The 14,001-nt window shown below is 47.8% G+C and overlaps 1 protein-coding gene across 2 annotated transcripts in view; it reads left to right on the forward strand.

Moving 5' to 3' along the window:
- The window catches only part of LOC118231757 (diacylglycerol kinase theta), a 41,824-nt gene extending 28,543 nt beyond the window's left edge, over positions 1–13,281 (forward strand). The window contains exons 8-23 of one of the 2 annotated variants that reach the window (XM_035425939.1): positions 24–124; positions 656–882; positions 2,679–2,769; positions 3,322–3,376; positions 3,621–3,682; positions 4,076–4,226; positions 4,451–4,489; positions 5,076–5,191; positions 5,494–5,645; positions 6,137–6,285; positions 6,407–6,585; positions 7,209–7,309; positions 7,579–7,725; positions 7,925–8,036; positions 8,587–8,739; positions 9,251–13,281. In XM_035425939.1, coding sequence (XP_035281830.1) covers positions 24–124; positions 656–882; positions 2,679–2,769; positions 3,322–3,376; positions 3,621–3,682; positions 4,076–4,226; positions 4,451–4,489; positions 5,076–5,191; positions 5,494–5,645; positions 6,137–6,285; positions 6,407–6,585; positions 7,209–7,309; positions 7,579–7,725; positions 7,925–8,036; positions 8,587–8,739; positions 9,251–9,352 — 1,937 coding nt within the window. In that variant the 3' untranslated portion in view covers positions 9,353–13,281. Of the gene's footprint in view, positions 1–23; positions 125–655; positions 883–2,678; positions 2,770–3,321; positions 3,377–3,620; positions 3,683–4,075; positions 4,227–4,450; positions 4,490–5,075; positions 5,192–5,493; positions 5,646–6,136; positions 6,286–6,406; positions 6,586–7,208; positions 7,310–7,578; positions 7,726–7,924; positions 8,037–8,292; positions 8,353–8,586; positions 8,740–9,250 lie in introns of those variants that run through there. The other variant, XM_035425940.1, reaches the window with a different exon arrangement.
- The last annotated feature ends 720 nt before the right edge of the window (positions 13,282–14,001 follow it).

Here is a 14,001-nt window from a genome sequence, read left to right on the forward strand (position 1 = left end):
TTTTTTTTCTTTGTTGTTCACAGGCAAACAGACTCTCAAGGTGTTTGACGGAGATGATGCGGTCAGACGCAACCAGTTCCGCCTGGTCTCCATCCCCCGCATTACTAAGAATGAGGAAGTGGTGGTGAGACTCCTCCCTCTTCCCACAGTGAAAGAGATTGAAAGTGAACTCTCTCAAATATAGGCTTTTCAAAAGTCTGGTGTAGGCCGGTCACATGAACCAAGCAGGATTACTCAAAAATGTAAAGTTTCTGTGTGTGTGTGTGTGTGTGCGTGCGTGCTTGTGTGTGCATGTGTGTGTGTGTGCATGTGTATGAGTGTGTGTGCATGTATGTGTGTGTGTGTGTGTGTGTGTGTGTGCGTGCGTGTGTGTGCACGCGTGCGTGTGTGTGTGTGTGCGTGCATGTGTATGTGTGTGTGTGCATGTATGTGTGTGTGTGTGTGTGTGTGTGTGTGTGTGTGTGTGTGTGTGTGTGTGCGCGCGTGTGCGTGCAAGCGTGTGTGGAAGGGGGAAAGGGTTGCAGTAAACATGTCTTCTGGGAGCCTGTCTTCATCTGTCTTTGCGTGTTCGTGACCATATGTGTGCGTCTACGACTGTAGGTCTGTTGCCGGTTGTTTGGCGCGTGTTTGTGATTGCGCGCATCCGCCTCCACAGGAAGCCGCGCTGAGGGCGTTCTACATCCCGGACGAGCCGCAGGACTACGAGCTCCAGGTGTACGGCCAGCAGGCCCTCCTCAGCGATGACATCATCAACCGCAACGGCGCCCCGGACAACAAGCCCGACAACAAGCCGGTGTTCAGGGAGAGCACTCCGGAAGCCTGGATCCTGAGAGCCAAGCCGAGGGATTCGGAGGTCCTCAAGATCTACCCAGGCTGGCTCAAGTGAGTGCTACCGGGAGGGGAATCTCTGGGTAAACGAGTCGTGCGCCCTCCCCTCCCCCCCCCCCTTTTGTGTTTTTTAAAATGGAACTACCCAACTACAGTCGTTACCTGTTTGAAATTCCAATCAGGAGCCCAGACCACATGCAAACCCATCAAAAAAGAAAAACCTTTTCCTCAACATGTGAAAAAGATGCAACTGGCCATTTCTGAAAATAAATGCCACCCAGGAATAATTTGGGTTTGACCTTTGTTTAGGATCAACAAATGATGATCAATCAAAAAGTTTTTTCTCTATATGAGCTAACATAATTATTTTAGCCTATCGAGTTGTGTGTGATTCCTTTTACGCGTTCATTGCGTAGTCGTACTGGCTGCGTTGTGTAGGCAGGTTGTGTGTGGCCAGCTTTACGCTGTCCCCAGGTCCAGACGACAGTGCTCACCGATTCCTCAGGGAATAAACAGCCTTGGCGCTCACCTTTTACGATGCTCCAAGTGCACTGTGGTCAGCATTTATAGCTTCCCCAAGGGGGAACGTTCCTCGGAGGTTTTCACAATTTCCTGGAAAAGCATGCGGGGAAACATCGGATCAGATTCGCGATTGGAAACCGCGTTATTTGATTACCCCGCTTGCGGCGGTGCCTGCCGGTCCAAATCGCATTTCCTACTGCACTTTTATTGCAGTTGCCCCCTCGCACCGTTTAGCCCGAAGGCTTTTATCTGCATGCAGCGGCGGGGCGTGGAGTGTTAATACGCTGATGTCTGCTCCGTGCACGGCATTATGCAGCGAAGCAAAGGCTTCCTCTGGTGCCGGTTACCAGAATCAATTTCGGAGGGGGCCGCAAGAGGCGAAGCGAGCCGGGGGAAGGCCTTAGCTCGGGCTAATGCAGCCCATTATTTATTATTAATGGCCTGCGTAGGGCGCCCGCCCTCGCGCTCCTTTTTAGTTTTAGAAGGCCCGATTTCAGCTGCAGGTCCGTCCATCGCCCTCAGCGCCGTATCGTCTTTCGCTTTCGCCCGCCGCCGCCGCCGCCGCCGTCGCCCTGCAGTCCGCCGGCCGAGCCGCGCGCAGCCGTCGCCACCCGAGGGGCTCCCAGGATGCACTGCCGCCTTTGACCAAAGGTGTCGCTGTTGTGGAGGGGGGGGGGGGAGATACCACAACTACTGCAGCTCTTCCTCCTGGGGTAGATGCTGCAACCAGTTAGCATCAGATTGGCACCAGTTAGCACCAGATTAGCGCTAGTTAGCATCAGATTAGAAGCAGTTAGCATCAGACTTGGAATTATCCTCCATTCAGTGAGATGATGTGAATAGGCATCTTCATTTTTTCATGTACAAAAATCGTATCAGTTTCTACTTAAAGGCTTGCATCGCTCCGCTAATGCTGTTGTGACAGAAAGAAGCGCCGTTACCATTAAAACGTTTCGTACGTAGGAAGAGTCAGAAACCGCACGGTCCGATATGAAAGGCGAGGTGGGAGCAATGTTCTGGACCGAAGCATGTTCCGTTCCGTTCACAGTGCCCGGTGGCGTACGGCCATCAAAGGCTACTTTCACGGGGAGGGGATCTGTCGTATCAAAGACGAGAGGAAGCTGTGTCTCCCTTCCTTTGGCTGCTTCTGTGCTGTCAGCTGATTCGGTGCTTGTAAGGCCTAATTATTCAATGCCGAACCCTACTGCCCTGCTGTCCTTTAATCCGCCTTGTCGTGTCACTGCAGAATTTCCCCACGGTCTTGTCTTTTTGTCCGCAGTTGTCCTAATTGAACGGTTGCGGTCTTTGTTCCCCTTGTTTGTCAACAGAGTGGGTGTGGCCTATATCTCCATCTCGGTCTCCAGGAGCAGCACGGTCGACACTGTGGTCCAGGAAGTCTTGAAACAGCTGGGGAAACAGGTGCCTGAGCTTAGACTGATCACTTAGACACTGATCACTCGCAAGCGCTTCTCGACCCACTGATCACACAGATGGAGCTCCTTTGGATTTGCTAATTGTGGTCTCAGCAGATCCATTCACGCGTCCCTCTTTCGGTTTGAGTGTGTTGGTGATGTAGAGATCAAGGAAAACCCGCTAAAACGGATCTTTAAGAACTACCGTCGATTACCGTCTTTAAGAGCCCGTACATTCACCTGTCAGATTACTTATTAGTGTAGACGTGGGTTAGTGCGTGTTACAAGACCTAGTTTATTTAGTAATATTTCAGTAGTTCGTACACTTTGATATTGTATCTATGGAAACCGAAACAAAGGGCGGAATAGGAATATTTCTGCCGTGTCATTGTTGGTGACACCAGAGGCTCAGCTACGTTGATCAGCCGACCCCAAATCCCTTTCGGTTGCACCACTTGGTGACACTGGATTGGTGTTCAATTTATGCAACTGAACTGAAACTAGTGTCAATCTATTCTAATTCACCTCAGCATCTCAAATGTGTGTGTGTGTGTATCAGGATGAAAACCCTGCAGGATACAGTCTGGTGGAGGTGTTCATGAGTAGTAAACAAGGTGAGACTCAGACCTTCTGAAGAGCATTACTGTATCAGCACCGAAGAGCATTACTGTATCAGTGGTAAAGAACATTACTGTATCGATATCTTAAAGCCAGTGAAGCGCATTACATTAAATGGCTGAATGAATGCACCACTGCTTTCCTATTGAGTAATGCTGGTTTCCCATGAGCTGTGCCGTTAGGTGTGCCTGTAGGCGTGAGGATGTCATGTTGAACGGACTCTTCCTGGTCTCCCTCCAGTGCTGCGGCAGGTGCTCTCGGGCCAGGAGCTCGTGTTGGACAAGCTGCAGGAGATCAGAAAGGTGCGAGGAACCGGCTCTGACTGAGAACACGCCGACCGTTTCTGTTCCGGAGCGGGAATCTGCACTTACTCACTATGTCCTTTTTGTGTTACTGTGTGTGCGTGTGTTTCTGTCTGTCTGTCTGTCTGTGTCTGTGTGTGTATCTGTACTTGTGTATCTTTGTATTTCGTCTGTGCTTCTTTGCGTGTGCATATTTGTGTGTCTGCATCTCTGAATTCGTGTGCGCGTTCGTCCGCTTTTGTTCTTGTTTGCACGTGCACGTTCGCGTGTCGCTGCCTCTGTGTGTCTCTGCGTCTCTCTGTGTGTCCTTGTGCGATTTTCTGTGTCTCTCGGTGTCTTTCTGTTTTTCTGCGTGTTCACGTACACGTGCGCGCGTCTCCGCGCTCCGCGCAGACGTCCCTGCGGCAGATGAACCAGACGCGGCTGTACGTGGCCGAGCGCAGGAACAGCGCGGTTCTGGTCTCCCTGATGGTGGGGGGGCTTCCCACGCAGCTCTGCAGGGAGGAGTACGCGGACCTGCTTCGGGAGCACCTGGCCATCAAGAGTGAGTCTCCTCCTTTTTGCTGCTCCCGTTGACGTCGCTCAGTTCATTCAATCTTCTGAATTGCATTGTCGTTCCGCCTGCCAACGTTTGCTTACTGTGCACCATCGGGCCAAAGCCCCTTGGCCGGTTGCCTCAGTTGTGAACCGTATCCAGAGAGCTGCACAGAGAGATTTTGGATCACGTCCGAACTCAGCGGTGCGTTTTTCTTTGTTGTCTCGGCCTAGGTCACCTGGTTGCCATCACTCACGTTTACGCCGGGCAAGGTGAGTCCAGTCGCCGTGGAAAAACGCAACGCGAAGCTCACGAATCTCGTGAGCTCCGACGCGTGCCTTCACTGCGCGACGGACGGCGTGACCTGACGAAGAGCGTCGCGGGCTTTACTTGTATTCATCATTGGTCCCTCTGCTCTCTACTGCAAATAATTATGAAGTGCATTTCTTTATATATTTTTTGTGAATATTCAGTCGCCATGAAAACATTGAAGTAATGCCTGCCTACGCACTATAGGCTGAGTGATCGGCACACGGGCACACGCATGTTTCTGGCCTGTGTTCAAATTCTTTCTGACGATCTCCTATTTTTTATTTGCGGTGACCCTTATATGGGTTAGCAACAGATTTACCTTATACAGCCTCCTGGATGTGTACCTGAGTGCTCTGCGCAATTAGCTTAGACCTGAAGGGTGCGGATTGAAATATCCGATGGGTGGCTGCTGCTGCTCCTGTTTATGCCTGGGCTTCAGGCAGCCCACTGCCTGCATGCTGATGCCTTGTGCTTGTCAGTGCGAATGCTTACGCTTGCTCTTGTGTGCAGTTACACACATTTCCCTCGTTCCCTGTTCTTTCTCAGGCGCGGTAGTGTTGGAAATCTCATGTTTCTCTGAGGCGGAGCGGGTCTACATGCTGGCTAAGGACACGGCGATTTCCGGGAAGGCGCTTTACTCACTGGTCATCCCCGAGATCATGGTAAAGACGCGGCGCTCGACGAGCCTTACTTCACGTCCTCGGTGTCAGGCGCCGTCAGATGAACTCTTATCTGTTATAAAAGTGCTGTTGGGTAAATTTTCCAAACGAATACGCCAGTTTTAATCGTGTTTTTAAACCAGGTTCATAATGTAAGTTGATCAGCCATGAAGAGTTTGTAGTGTCAGTGAGCAGCGGCCTCTTGGTTGATCTGGTTTGGGCGTTCGGTATCAGTAATAATGTTTTGGAGTGGGTGAAAGTTATGACACCCCCCGTCCCCGCGTCCCCGCGTCCTCTCTTACCAGCACCGGAAACTCCCGCGGGGCTGCGGTCCGCTCCTGGTCTTCGTCAACCCCAAGAGCGGCGGCCTGAAGGGCCGCGAGATCCTCTACAGCTTCCGGAAGCTCCTGAACCCGCATCAAGTGTTTGAGCTGACCAGCGGGGGACCTTTACCAGGGTAAGAGCCAGACTTCGGCTGCTTCTCCAGTCTGTACATGAGCTCCCATTGCAAGCATCGAGACCAACGTAATTCCCCTCGGGTTTATATCTGGTCAGGTTTCAAATAAGACCAGACATTAGCTAGCTCAAGCCGGAAACCTCTTGGTAAAGGTTCTCAATTAAGTAGACAAATATGGCTGGATAAAGTTCATCAGTTGCATAATGCAATGAATCCTGCTGTGGCGTTCTTCGTTTAAACCCAAAGGGGCTGTTTGATCTCAGCTAGGTTGAAAATACACAAGAACTTGTGGACTGTGGAACTTAAAGCTGTGCTGCAGTCTTGAAGTGGCATCATGGGTCTTGCCTGATCCTTCTGTCATCGGTGTTGCTGCTGTTTTGGCTCACTCATCCTCCCTCACTCTTTCCCTCGTTTTCTTTTGTCTGTTTCTCTCTGCTGCTCACTCTTTTGTGGTCTTCTCTCCACCCCTCCCTCTCTCCCTCCCTCTTCAGACTGCACACTTTCCGGGAGGTTCCGCACTTCCGGATCCTGGTGTGCGGGGGCGACGGGACAGTGGGCTGGGTGCTGGGGGTGCTGGAGGAGGTGCGGCACAAGCTGTCCTGCGCCGAGCCGGCCATCGGCATCGTGCCGCTGGGCACAGGTGAGGACAATTAGAACCGTGTTCGGGTTCGTTATGCCTCGCGACTGCCACCTGGCTGTCACTCAGCATTGGGAAGAGATCGATAAAGGACGAAATTCCTATCTCTTCCCTCCCCCCTCAGGTAATGACCTGGCGCGTGTGCTGCGATGGGGCACAGGGTACAGCGGGGAGGATCCCTTCAGCGTCCTGCTGTCGGTGGAGGAGGCGGAGGAGGTGCTGATGGACCGCTGGACCATCCTGCTGGACGCCCAGGAGGTGCTGGAGGACGGCAAGGAGGACGGAATCCTGGAGCCGCCCAAGGTAGCCCCCGGCCGACTGCCCAAGCATGGATATCATTACCATACAGTTATAAACAGAACACTCAACACCAGAAAAGCTTACACCCACTCTAAAGGAAAACATCCAGTCCTTCTAAGGCACCCGGGCAGCACTGAGAGCTAATTCCTCGGAACATGCCTCTCCACTCCCCACCCACTGTCCCTAGCCATTATAATATCTCAACCACTTCACCAATATTAGTTCCAGTTTGTTACAATGTGCCCTGTCCTGTCTTGTACCATTTTGTTTTCACCCCCTGTTGTTTTGTTTGTTCTGTTCTATTTTGTTTTGTCTTGTTTAGTTACGTTGGTTTTGACCTGACTTCCCCTCAATTACAATTGTAAATATCTCCTGCTATTAACTGTAAATACTGTTTAAAAAAAAAAAGGACATTAGTAGGACAGTATTAGCATACCTCACTGAGACGGTGTACACGACATTCGTTTTGAAGGGGTGTCGCGTTTGTTAGAGGTAATGGTTGCAGTGAAGGTTGGTCCCTATCGCCAAGGCATTGCTGGTTTGATCCAGGGTTGTCACTGGCTGGCTGTGACTGGGAGGTCTTCAGGGGTGAGGCCCCATGCACTTCCTCTCTCCCTCCCCCACAGATCGTCCAGATGAGCAACTACTGCGGCCTGGGCATCGATGCCGAACTCAGCCTGGACTTCCACCATGCCCGCGAGGAGGAGCCCGGAAAGTTCAACAGCAGGTACCGCAAACGGAAAAACAGGCCAATCAGAGGCCACGAACCATGACGTAATGGAACACTGTAACCGCACTGAATTTCTTGAACGTGCTTCGAGGTGTTTTGTATGATGCCACTTCCTCCACTTCCTGTGCCGGAGAACCTTTGTTGTACATGCAGTCTGATTGAAAGACATTGGCCATAGCTCTGTTAAAATGGCCCGAGGATGCAGGTTTTTCATGCTGTGGACCAGTGTCTTGGTGCGGTGTCGCAGTTTAATGTGTCCCCCGCAGGTTTCACAACAAGGGTGTGTATGTGAAGGTGGGCCTGCAGAAGCTTAGCCACACCCGCAACCTTCATAAAGACCTGAAACTGCAGGTGGACAAGCAGGAAGTGGAGCTACCCAACATCGAAGGCCTCATCTTCCTCAACATCCCCAGGTTATTAGCAATCTCTCACACGCACACACGTGTGTGCAATCGTTTAGCTGCAAATGCACACAGTGGAAAAAAAAACATGGCTACCTATATTCACAGAATGTAAGTGGCAGCTTCCATATGTGTGCACGCTCGTGTGCAGATGGAGGTCTCTGGTTGCAAAATGTCAGCAGGGCTCCATCGATCTGTTTTCTCCGTCCAGCTGGGGCTCTGGTGCGGACCTGTGGGGCTCAGACAGCGACGCGCGCTTTGGGAAGCCCCGCATCGATGACGGTATGCTGGAGGTGGTGGGGGTGACCGGGGTGGTGCACATGGTAAGTGAAAAACGGCTTGTTCCTCTTCCCTAGTTCCCCCATTCTCTGCACATTGCTCAATACAAAAAACTCACCATTACGAACGCCTACAGCGCCCCCAAGTGGTTGAAGCCTGCAACTCGCAGGACCATAATTTGTCTCCCAGACTTTTAAAGGTGGCATTTGCTACAGGCTGATTCCTGTGCTTGCCTGCACGTGCGTGCGTGTGAGTGCGTGTACAAGTACGCGTGTGTGGGCCTGTGCCTGTCAGGGTCAGGGTCAGGTGCAGTGCGGTCTGCATTACGATTGGCTGGTAATATAGAAGCTGAGGTTCGTTTGCAAGTCGTTGAGCCGACAGTACAGATCTTGATTCAGATTCCCATCATCTTTCTTGTGAGACTTACTCATCACACACATGGAACGTTGGCAGCCGACTGCAGGCCCCACAACAAAATAAATATGAACAGCATTCAGCTGTCTTCTGTCCTTCTCGATTTGATGAGCCTACGTAGGGTAGCTTGAGCTAACGTGGCGGCTAACGTTGTGGCTAACGCGCGCGCGTCTCTCTCAGGGTCAGGTGCAGAGCGGGCTGCGCTCGGGGATTCGCGTGGCGCAGGGGAACTACATCCGCATCACGGTCATGAAGCCCATCCCGGTGCAGGTGGACGGGGAGCCCTGGATCCAGGCCCCCGGGCAGATCATCATCTCTGCCGCCGGGCCGAAGGTCAGACGCGGGGTCAGACAGGGGAGGCCAGGGTGGGGTCAGGGATCCCCAGTCATTCCAGCCTGTAACTGACCACAGGGATCACTACAGGCAACGTTCTGGCAGCACATGATACATTCCAGCATTTTAATCCTTTGACACTGTACCACCTGTGGATGTTCGGCAAACCTAAGCCATGGCAGTGGCAGCACTTAACGCTTAACTGCATGTTCTTTATTTGCATCTCTTCAAACTGTTTGTGTTATCGCTTATATAACTATCGAAGTTAATGAGACCGTTAAATATATGGTACTAAACGAGACCGACAAAATAAAAAATAACTGCTGCAGTTGATTTGGAGTGAATACACGAGAAATCGATGTTCTGTGCTGCCTTTTTTTATTCACCACAGTAAAGCGTGTAGTCTTCTTACGTAGGCTTTCTGATTTGGCATTTTCAGGGTTAAATTTCTTTTTTTATATTAAAAAATTTTTTTTTTTTTTTTACTAACCACAACCTAAACCGTTAACAGGTGCGCATGCTGAGGAAGTCGAAGAGCAAGCAGAAGAAGCAATCCGGCAGCTTGAAGGAGTCGAGGAGCGACACCCCGCCGCCTAGCAATGGGGGCCACTGACCCGGAGCCCCGTCTCGGGTCGGTGGGGGGTTCCGGCGCAGGGGTGGGGGGGGGGGGTGGGGGGTGATAGGAGAGAGAGAGCCCCCCCCGTGCGTCCCTCCTCAAACCTCACAGGTGAAATCGGGAACGCTTTCGGGTTCGGGAGACCTTCATCACCGGCGCGGAACGCTGTTCCTAGAGCAGCCGACGCAAGATGGGGGGAGGGTGCTGCCACCCCACATTTTCATACGTCCCTTTACTGGCCAATCAGCACTTAGGCCTCAGTTGAATTGAAAGCTCTAGGTAGGATTCTAAACGTTTTATTATTGTTATTATTTTTTTTAATATAGCTTTTTCCACGTTACTTGAACTTCCGTTTGCCATTGAACTCTGGTTTATTAATCTGTACAGGTAAGAATAAACTTGCGATCACATGCTGGCCAGAAGTTAAGCTTCTCTTTGCTTTGATTGTGACACTTCATGCGCTGTTTTGCTCCACACATTCTGAGAACGGACTCAAAGCTCTTTAAATGTGTAAAAAAGGCAGAAGGTTTTCTGAAAAGAAAAGATTTTCTCTCAGCTCACAGACATCAGTCAAAGTAAACTGAGCCTTTAACATTGTGTACGAGTCAATAATCATTTCTATCTTAAAAGCATCAGCTGGGGAAACAGTGACTACTGAGCATTGCAATTATGTCCGTCCCTCAGAATTTCACACTGCTGTTCTGCAAGGGGATGAAATGATAAAAATTATCACGTTCAGGGTTTGGACAGAGCAGAAACGGTCCAGGCAAAGAGAAGCATTCCTCTGAAACATTCACATCTGTTTTTACTGCATTCCCGGCTCGCGAGCAGGAACCACACCCACTAGCACAAAGGATACCTCATATCAAACTTTCCCATGTAGCGCCTTCAGTCGAAGCGGCAGCACGCACGTCCGTCACTCATAAAGGTCACGTGGTATTTACTGGAGTAGCATCTGGCAATATCATCACAGCCTTGTAGTGTACCTAGGAAGCAATTCTGACATCACTGCTAGACAAATCAACGGCACATTTACTGACAATAGGTGTGCATGCATTTCATTGTTCTTTTTTTTTTTCATGCTGCTGCTTGTTTCTGTCATTCTGTACAGATCACGACCTTACTCTTAATGTTAGCCAAGCAAACCTATAGCAGAACACTTCCAAGCAGAGTTCTTCTTTCCCTGCCACAGTCTGCTGTTGTGATCTTGTAGAGGTATAACCACGTTTGTATTGCACCTGCTAAGCGCTGTTATTGTGCCCTTAGCTTGCTGTTGATCGGGGTTGTCGAAATTAAAATCGGGGCCAAATTTAGCATACACTTCAGTATTTCAATGTACATGTTTATACAAGAGCATTGGTGAAGCCATCTCTTGCCAGGAGAAAGTATGTAACATTTTTATGAAAAGCTCCAGCATGTGAAAATTTCCATATCTGGTTTGTGGATGGTTCAGACTGAGAGATGTGTTAACCTTGCCATGTTCTTTTCTGAAAGACTCATGGCTTTTCAGGATGAAAAGTTTGGGCCAAATGGGACAAATGGTTCTGAAATGTACTCATGAAATGTATTAAAGGAAGTGTTCGGACCATGTTACTTATTGTAGAACGTGGAACTCTAGGATCATGGAATCTCACTACTTTTGTAGAAATCAAGCTTCCAGTTCAGTCTAAAGAGCTAAAACTGCTCCCATTCCACCTCTTTTTGAACAGTCTCCGTGTCAAAGTAGCCAGAAGAATGTGTTGCCTTTGTCCTATCTACAGTAACATGTGATATGAATTTGTTCTGTTATCTGGTGCCAGTGTGTTAAGTGCTGTGTTGTGAATCCTGTGTCTTATAAATGATCGAACATATGCAAGTCATTTGGTTTTCCCTGGAATTTCCATTTAAGTCTAAAATCTTCAAGAGTGAGCATAGGGGCTTCCTAGTATTTTAAGCCTAGGCTAGGCTACACCATCCCTGGTCCTGAAGAGCCAATCGGGGGCAAGGTCTTGTTTTTAAGCCCAAAATCAATACTTTAGGACCCAGAATACAACTAGTGGTAACCCCAAAACCAGCAGGCCCTTTGCTGTCAAGGACCAGGGCTGCCATCCCTGCCATAGGTGAATCTACATGCTAACTAGACCATGCAAGTGTTATGAAGTAAAAAAAAAAAAAAGAAAAGAGTTTAGTCTATTTTTTGTGCTGAGATATATTTTCAAATCAGTTTAAGGTATTGTCTCAGAAAATAGATTTCTTCAGCATTTCCTTTTGAGGGGAAAAAAAATCAGTGTTTTATTTTGGATCAAGAAAAGATATTTTTATCCTTGTTGGAAATCCTAAGCGGAAATCTAATGAATATAGGGAAATGTTATGAATATAATAATTCTTGTGTTTGAACTCACTGGTTACCTAATAAGAATAATCTTATTACCTAATATGGACAAGCTAGTCATAAATGTCAGAACGTGTTTTTACTGAGTGGTCTTTAAATCAAATATGTTCTTTTCAGATACGGATGGAGACATGCATGGTGCCCAGAATATATAATTCTTTGTTGTACTGTCGGTGATGCATGAGCTGTCTACTCTGTGTTAACCCAGGACAACTTTAAAATTTAGTGAGGGTAATATGCAGCAATTAAGAATGAACTGTTAATTTGTGCTTGGTATAGTTATAACTAAGCACAGTGGAATATGTGCATTTGAGTACTCTCTCATTGGTCTGTATGGTTCGCCTTGTTTTGCAGTGCCAAGCGACAGAGCAAGTATGGTCGATGTTGCTTTCTGAATGTTCCTGTGCCTCCATGACCTTTATTTCCCCCCCATCTTCACCTTTGTTATTCAACTCCATCAAAACTCTTCACCTCCCATTGTAGGTTTCAAACATAGATCCTCAATAGACCAAGGAAGGGGTCATGCAACCCTCCTGGGGGGTATGGCCAAAGTGATTCAGTGACATAAATGACTCAGGGTTATATATTTAGTCAGTCCAGTGAGTTGGTGGTGGAGGGGGTTGGTAGGAATATCTCAAAAGGATTGGGTATAAGGCTAGGTAAGCTATTCCAGACTTGGCCTTTTCTTCCTGAAATTGTCACTGTCCTCATGTAAAGTTGACTATTTCACTGTTCTAGCCGACTTCCATCCCATTCCTCGTTTCCAGTGGCACGCTGTTGTATCACGACTCGCCGTGTGACCGCATGAACGTATTTCTGCAACGCTTCGGCAACATTTGGAGAACGCTCTGTAAACACTCTTGGCTTTTAAGTGTGCACTTTTATCGGCTGCTTTCCTGCTTACCCTGCTACGGGCCAGACGCATAATATATAGTCTTATACTCCAGCGGGGGTGTAAGTTAAAGAAACACCGTGTGTAGGTACCGTTTCGTGTTTAACCTCGCCTGTACCTGTTGTGCAGCTTTCTGTTCCCCATGCCTGTTGTACTTGGAGAAGACTCCAGGCGTGTGCCGTTGTTTGTGACGTCCGTGGGCTTGAATTCCACATAGTGCCTCTTAAAGTGCTTCTATAATGTAGTGGTATTTACCTGTTCATAATGATTATGTGTGCTCTGTTTGTTTCGTTGGTGCAGTGAGTATCTTTTATGTCAAGGTTCAAGGTGTCTTGACTGACGTGAGCTAATGTGCCTCTGACCTATGTTAATTCTGTTTTTTAAAAAGGTTTATCATGACAGTTATTCAGTAGTCCTAGTGTGTTTGACTGACATGTTACCAGAGTTCCATGTTTTAACAAATATGTATATTTTTGAAAATCTGTTTTTAATTTGAAATGTAAAGATATTTGCACTGACTGTAATGTTTTACAAATGCTTTTAAGTGTACATTTTGTGTAACATGAATGTTAAAGTATATAACTATATATATAGAGATATATAAATTAGATATTACAAACTTATATGTCCAGCAACAAAATTAAATATATGTGGGACTTTTTAGTATTGTGTTGGCTGTCATTTTTTACATTAATTTTTTTATTGATAAAATGTTGATGGCTTTAAGGGTCAATGGTTTAACAACTGTTGCCTACTGTAATTTCCTTTTGTAAGTAAGTTTAGCAGCCAGTTTGTGCAAACTATTTCAAGTCATGACTTTGGATTTAAATATGTACGGCAAGCATTTACATTCAGGTTTTAAGATTACATTTTGACCTATTTTCAGGGATGATACCAACTGACATGGAAAAGCATACCCAGGTTTTTAAGTGCATCATATATTTAAGACTAAACTTTCAGCCTAGTTATGGGGTCCTTCCCTGGGGTCTGTATTATGTCATTTCCTGTCACATGATTATCATCTTGTAATATAGTCCAAAATGGTGGTGTTGTTTTTTTTTTTTTTTAGGGTGGAAACATACTTTGATTTTCTGGCGCTACGTGTATGTGAAGTAGTTGCATCCTGGGTGACATTGTTCACATACTTGTCTGCTTGCTTTTTTTCTGACTGGAAGTTTAAAGGGTATATCCACTAGGGGGCAGATCAGGGCTTCTCTTCAGATGATTCCACCAACCTTCCTTTGCGCTTAATCGCAAAGTCATACACAATGATGTCGGATGGACAAAGAAGGGACAACACATACTCTTTTATTCCTCTTTTTAAGATAGGGAGTGTTAATAATAATGGAAGTTGATAATAATAATGAGTTGTGACTATTTGTA

Source organism: Anguilla anguilla, chromosome 7 (assembly GCF_013347855.1).
Source record: "Anguilla anguilla isolate fAngAng1 chromosome 7, fAngAng1.pri, whole genome shotgun sequence".
NCBI classification, from domain to species: Eukaryota; Metazoa; Chordata; class Actinopteri; order Anguilliformes; family Anguillidae; genus Anguilla; species Anguilla anguilla.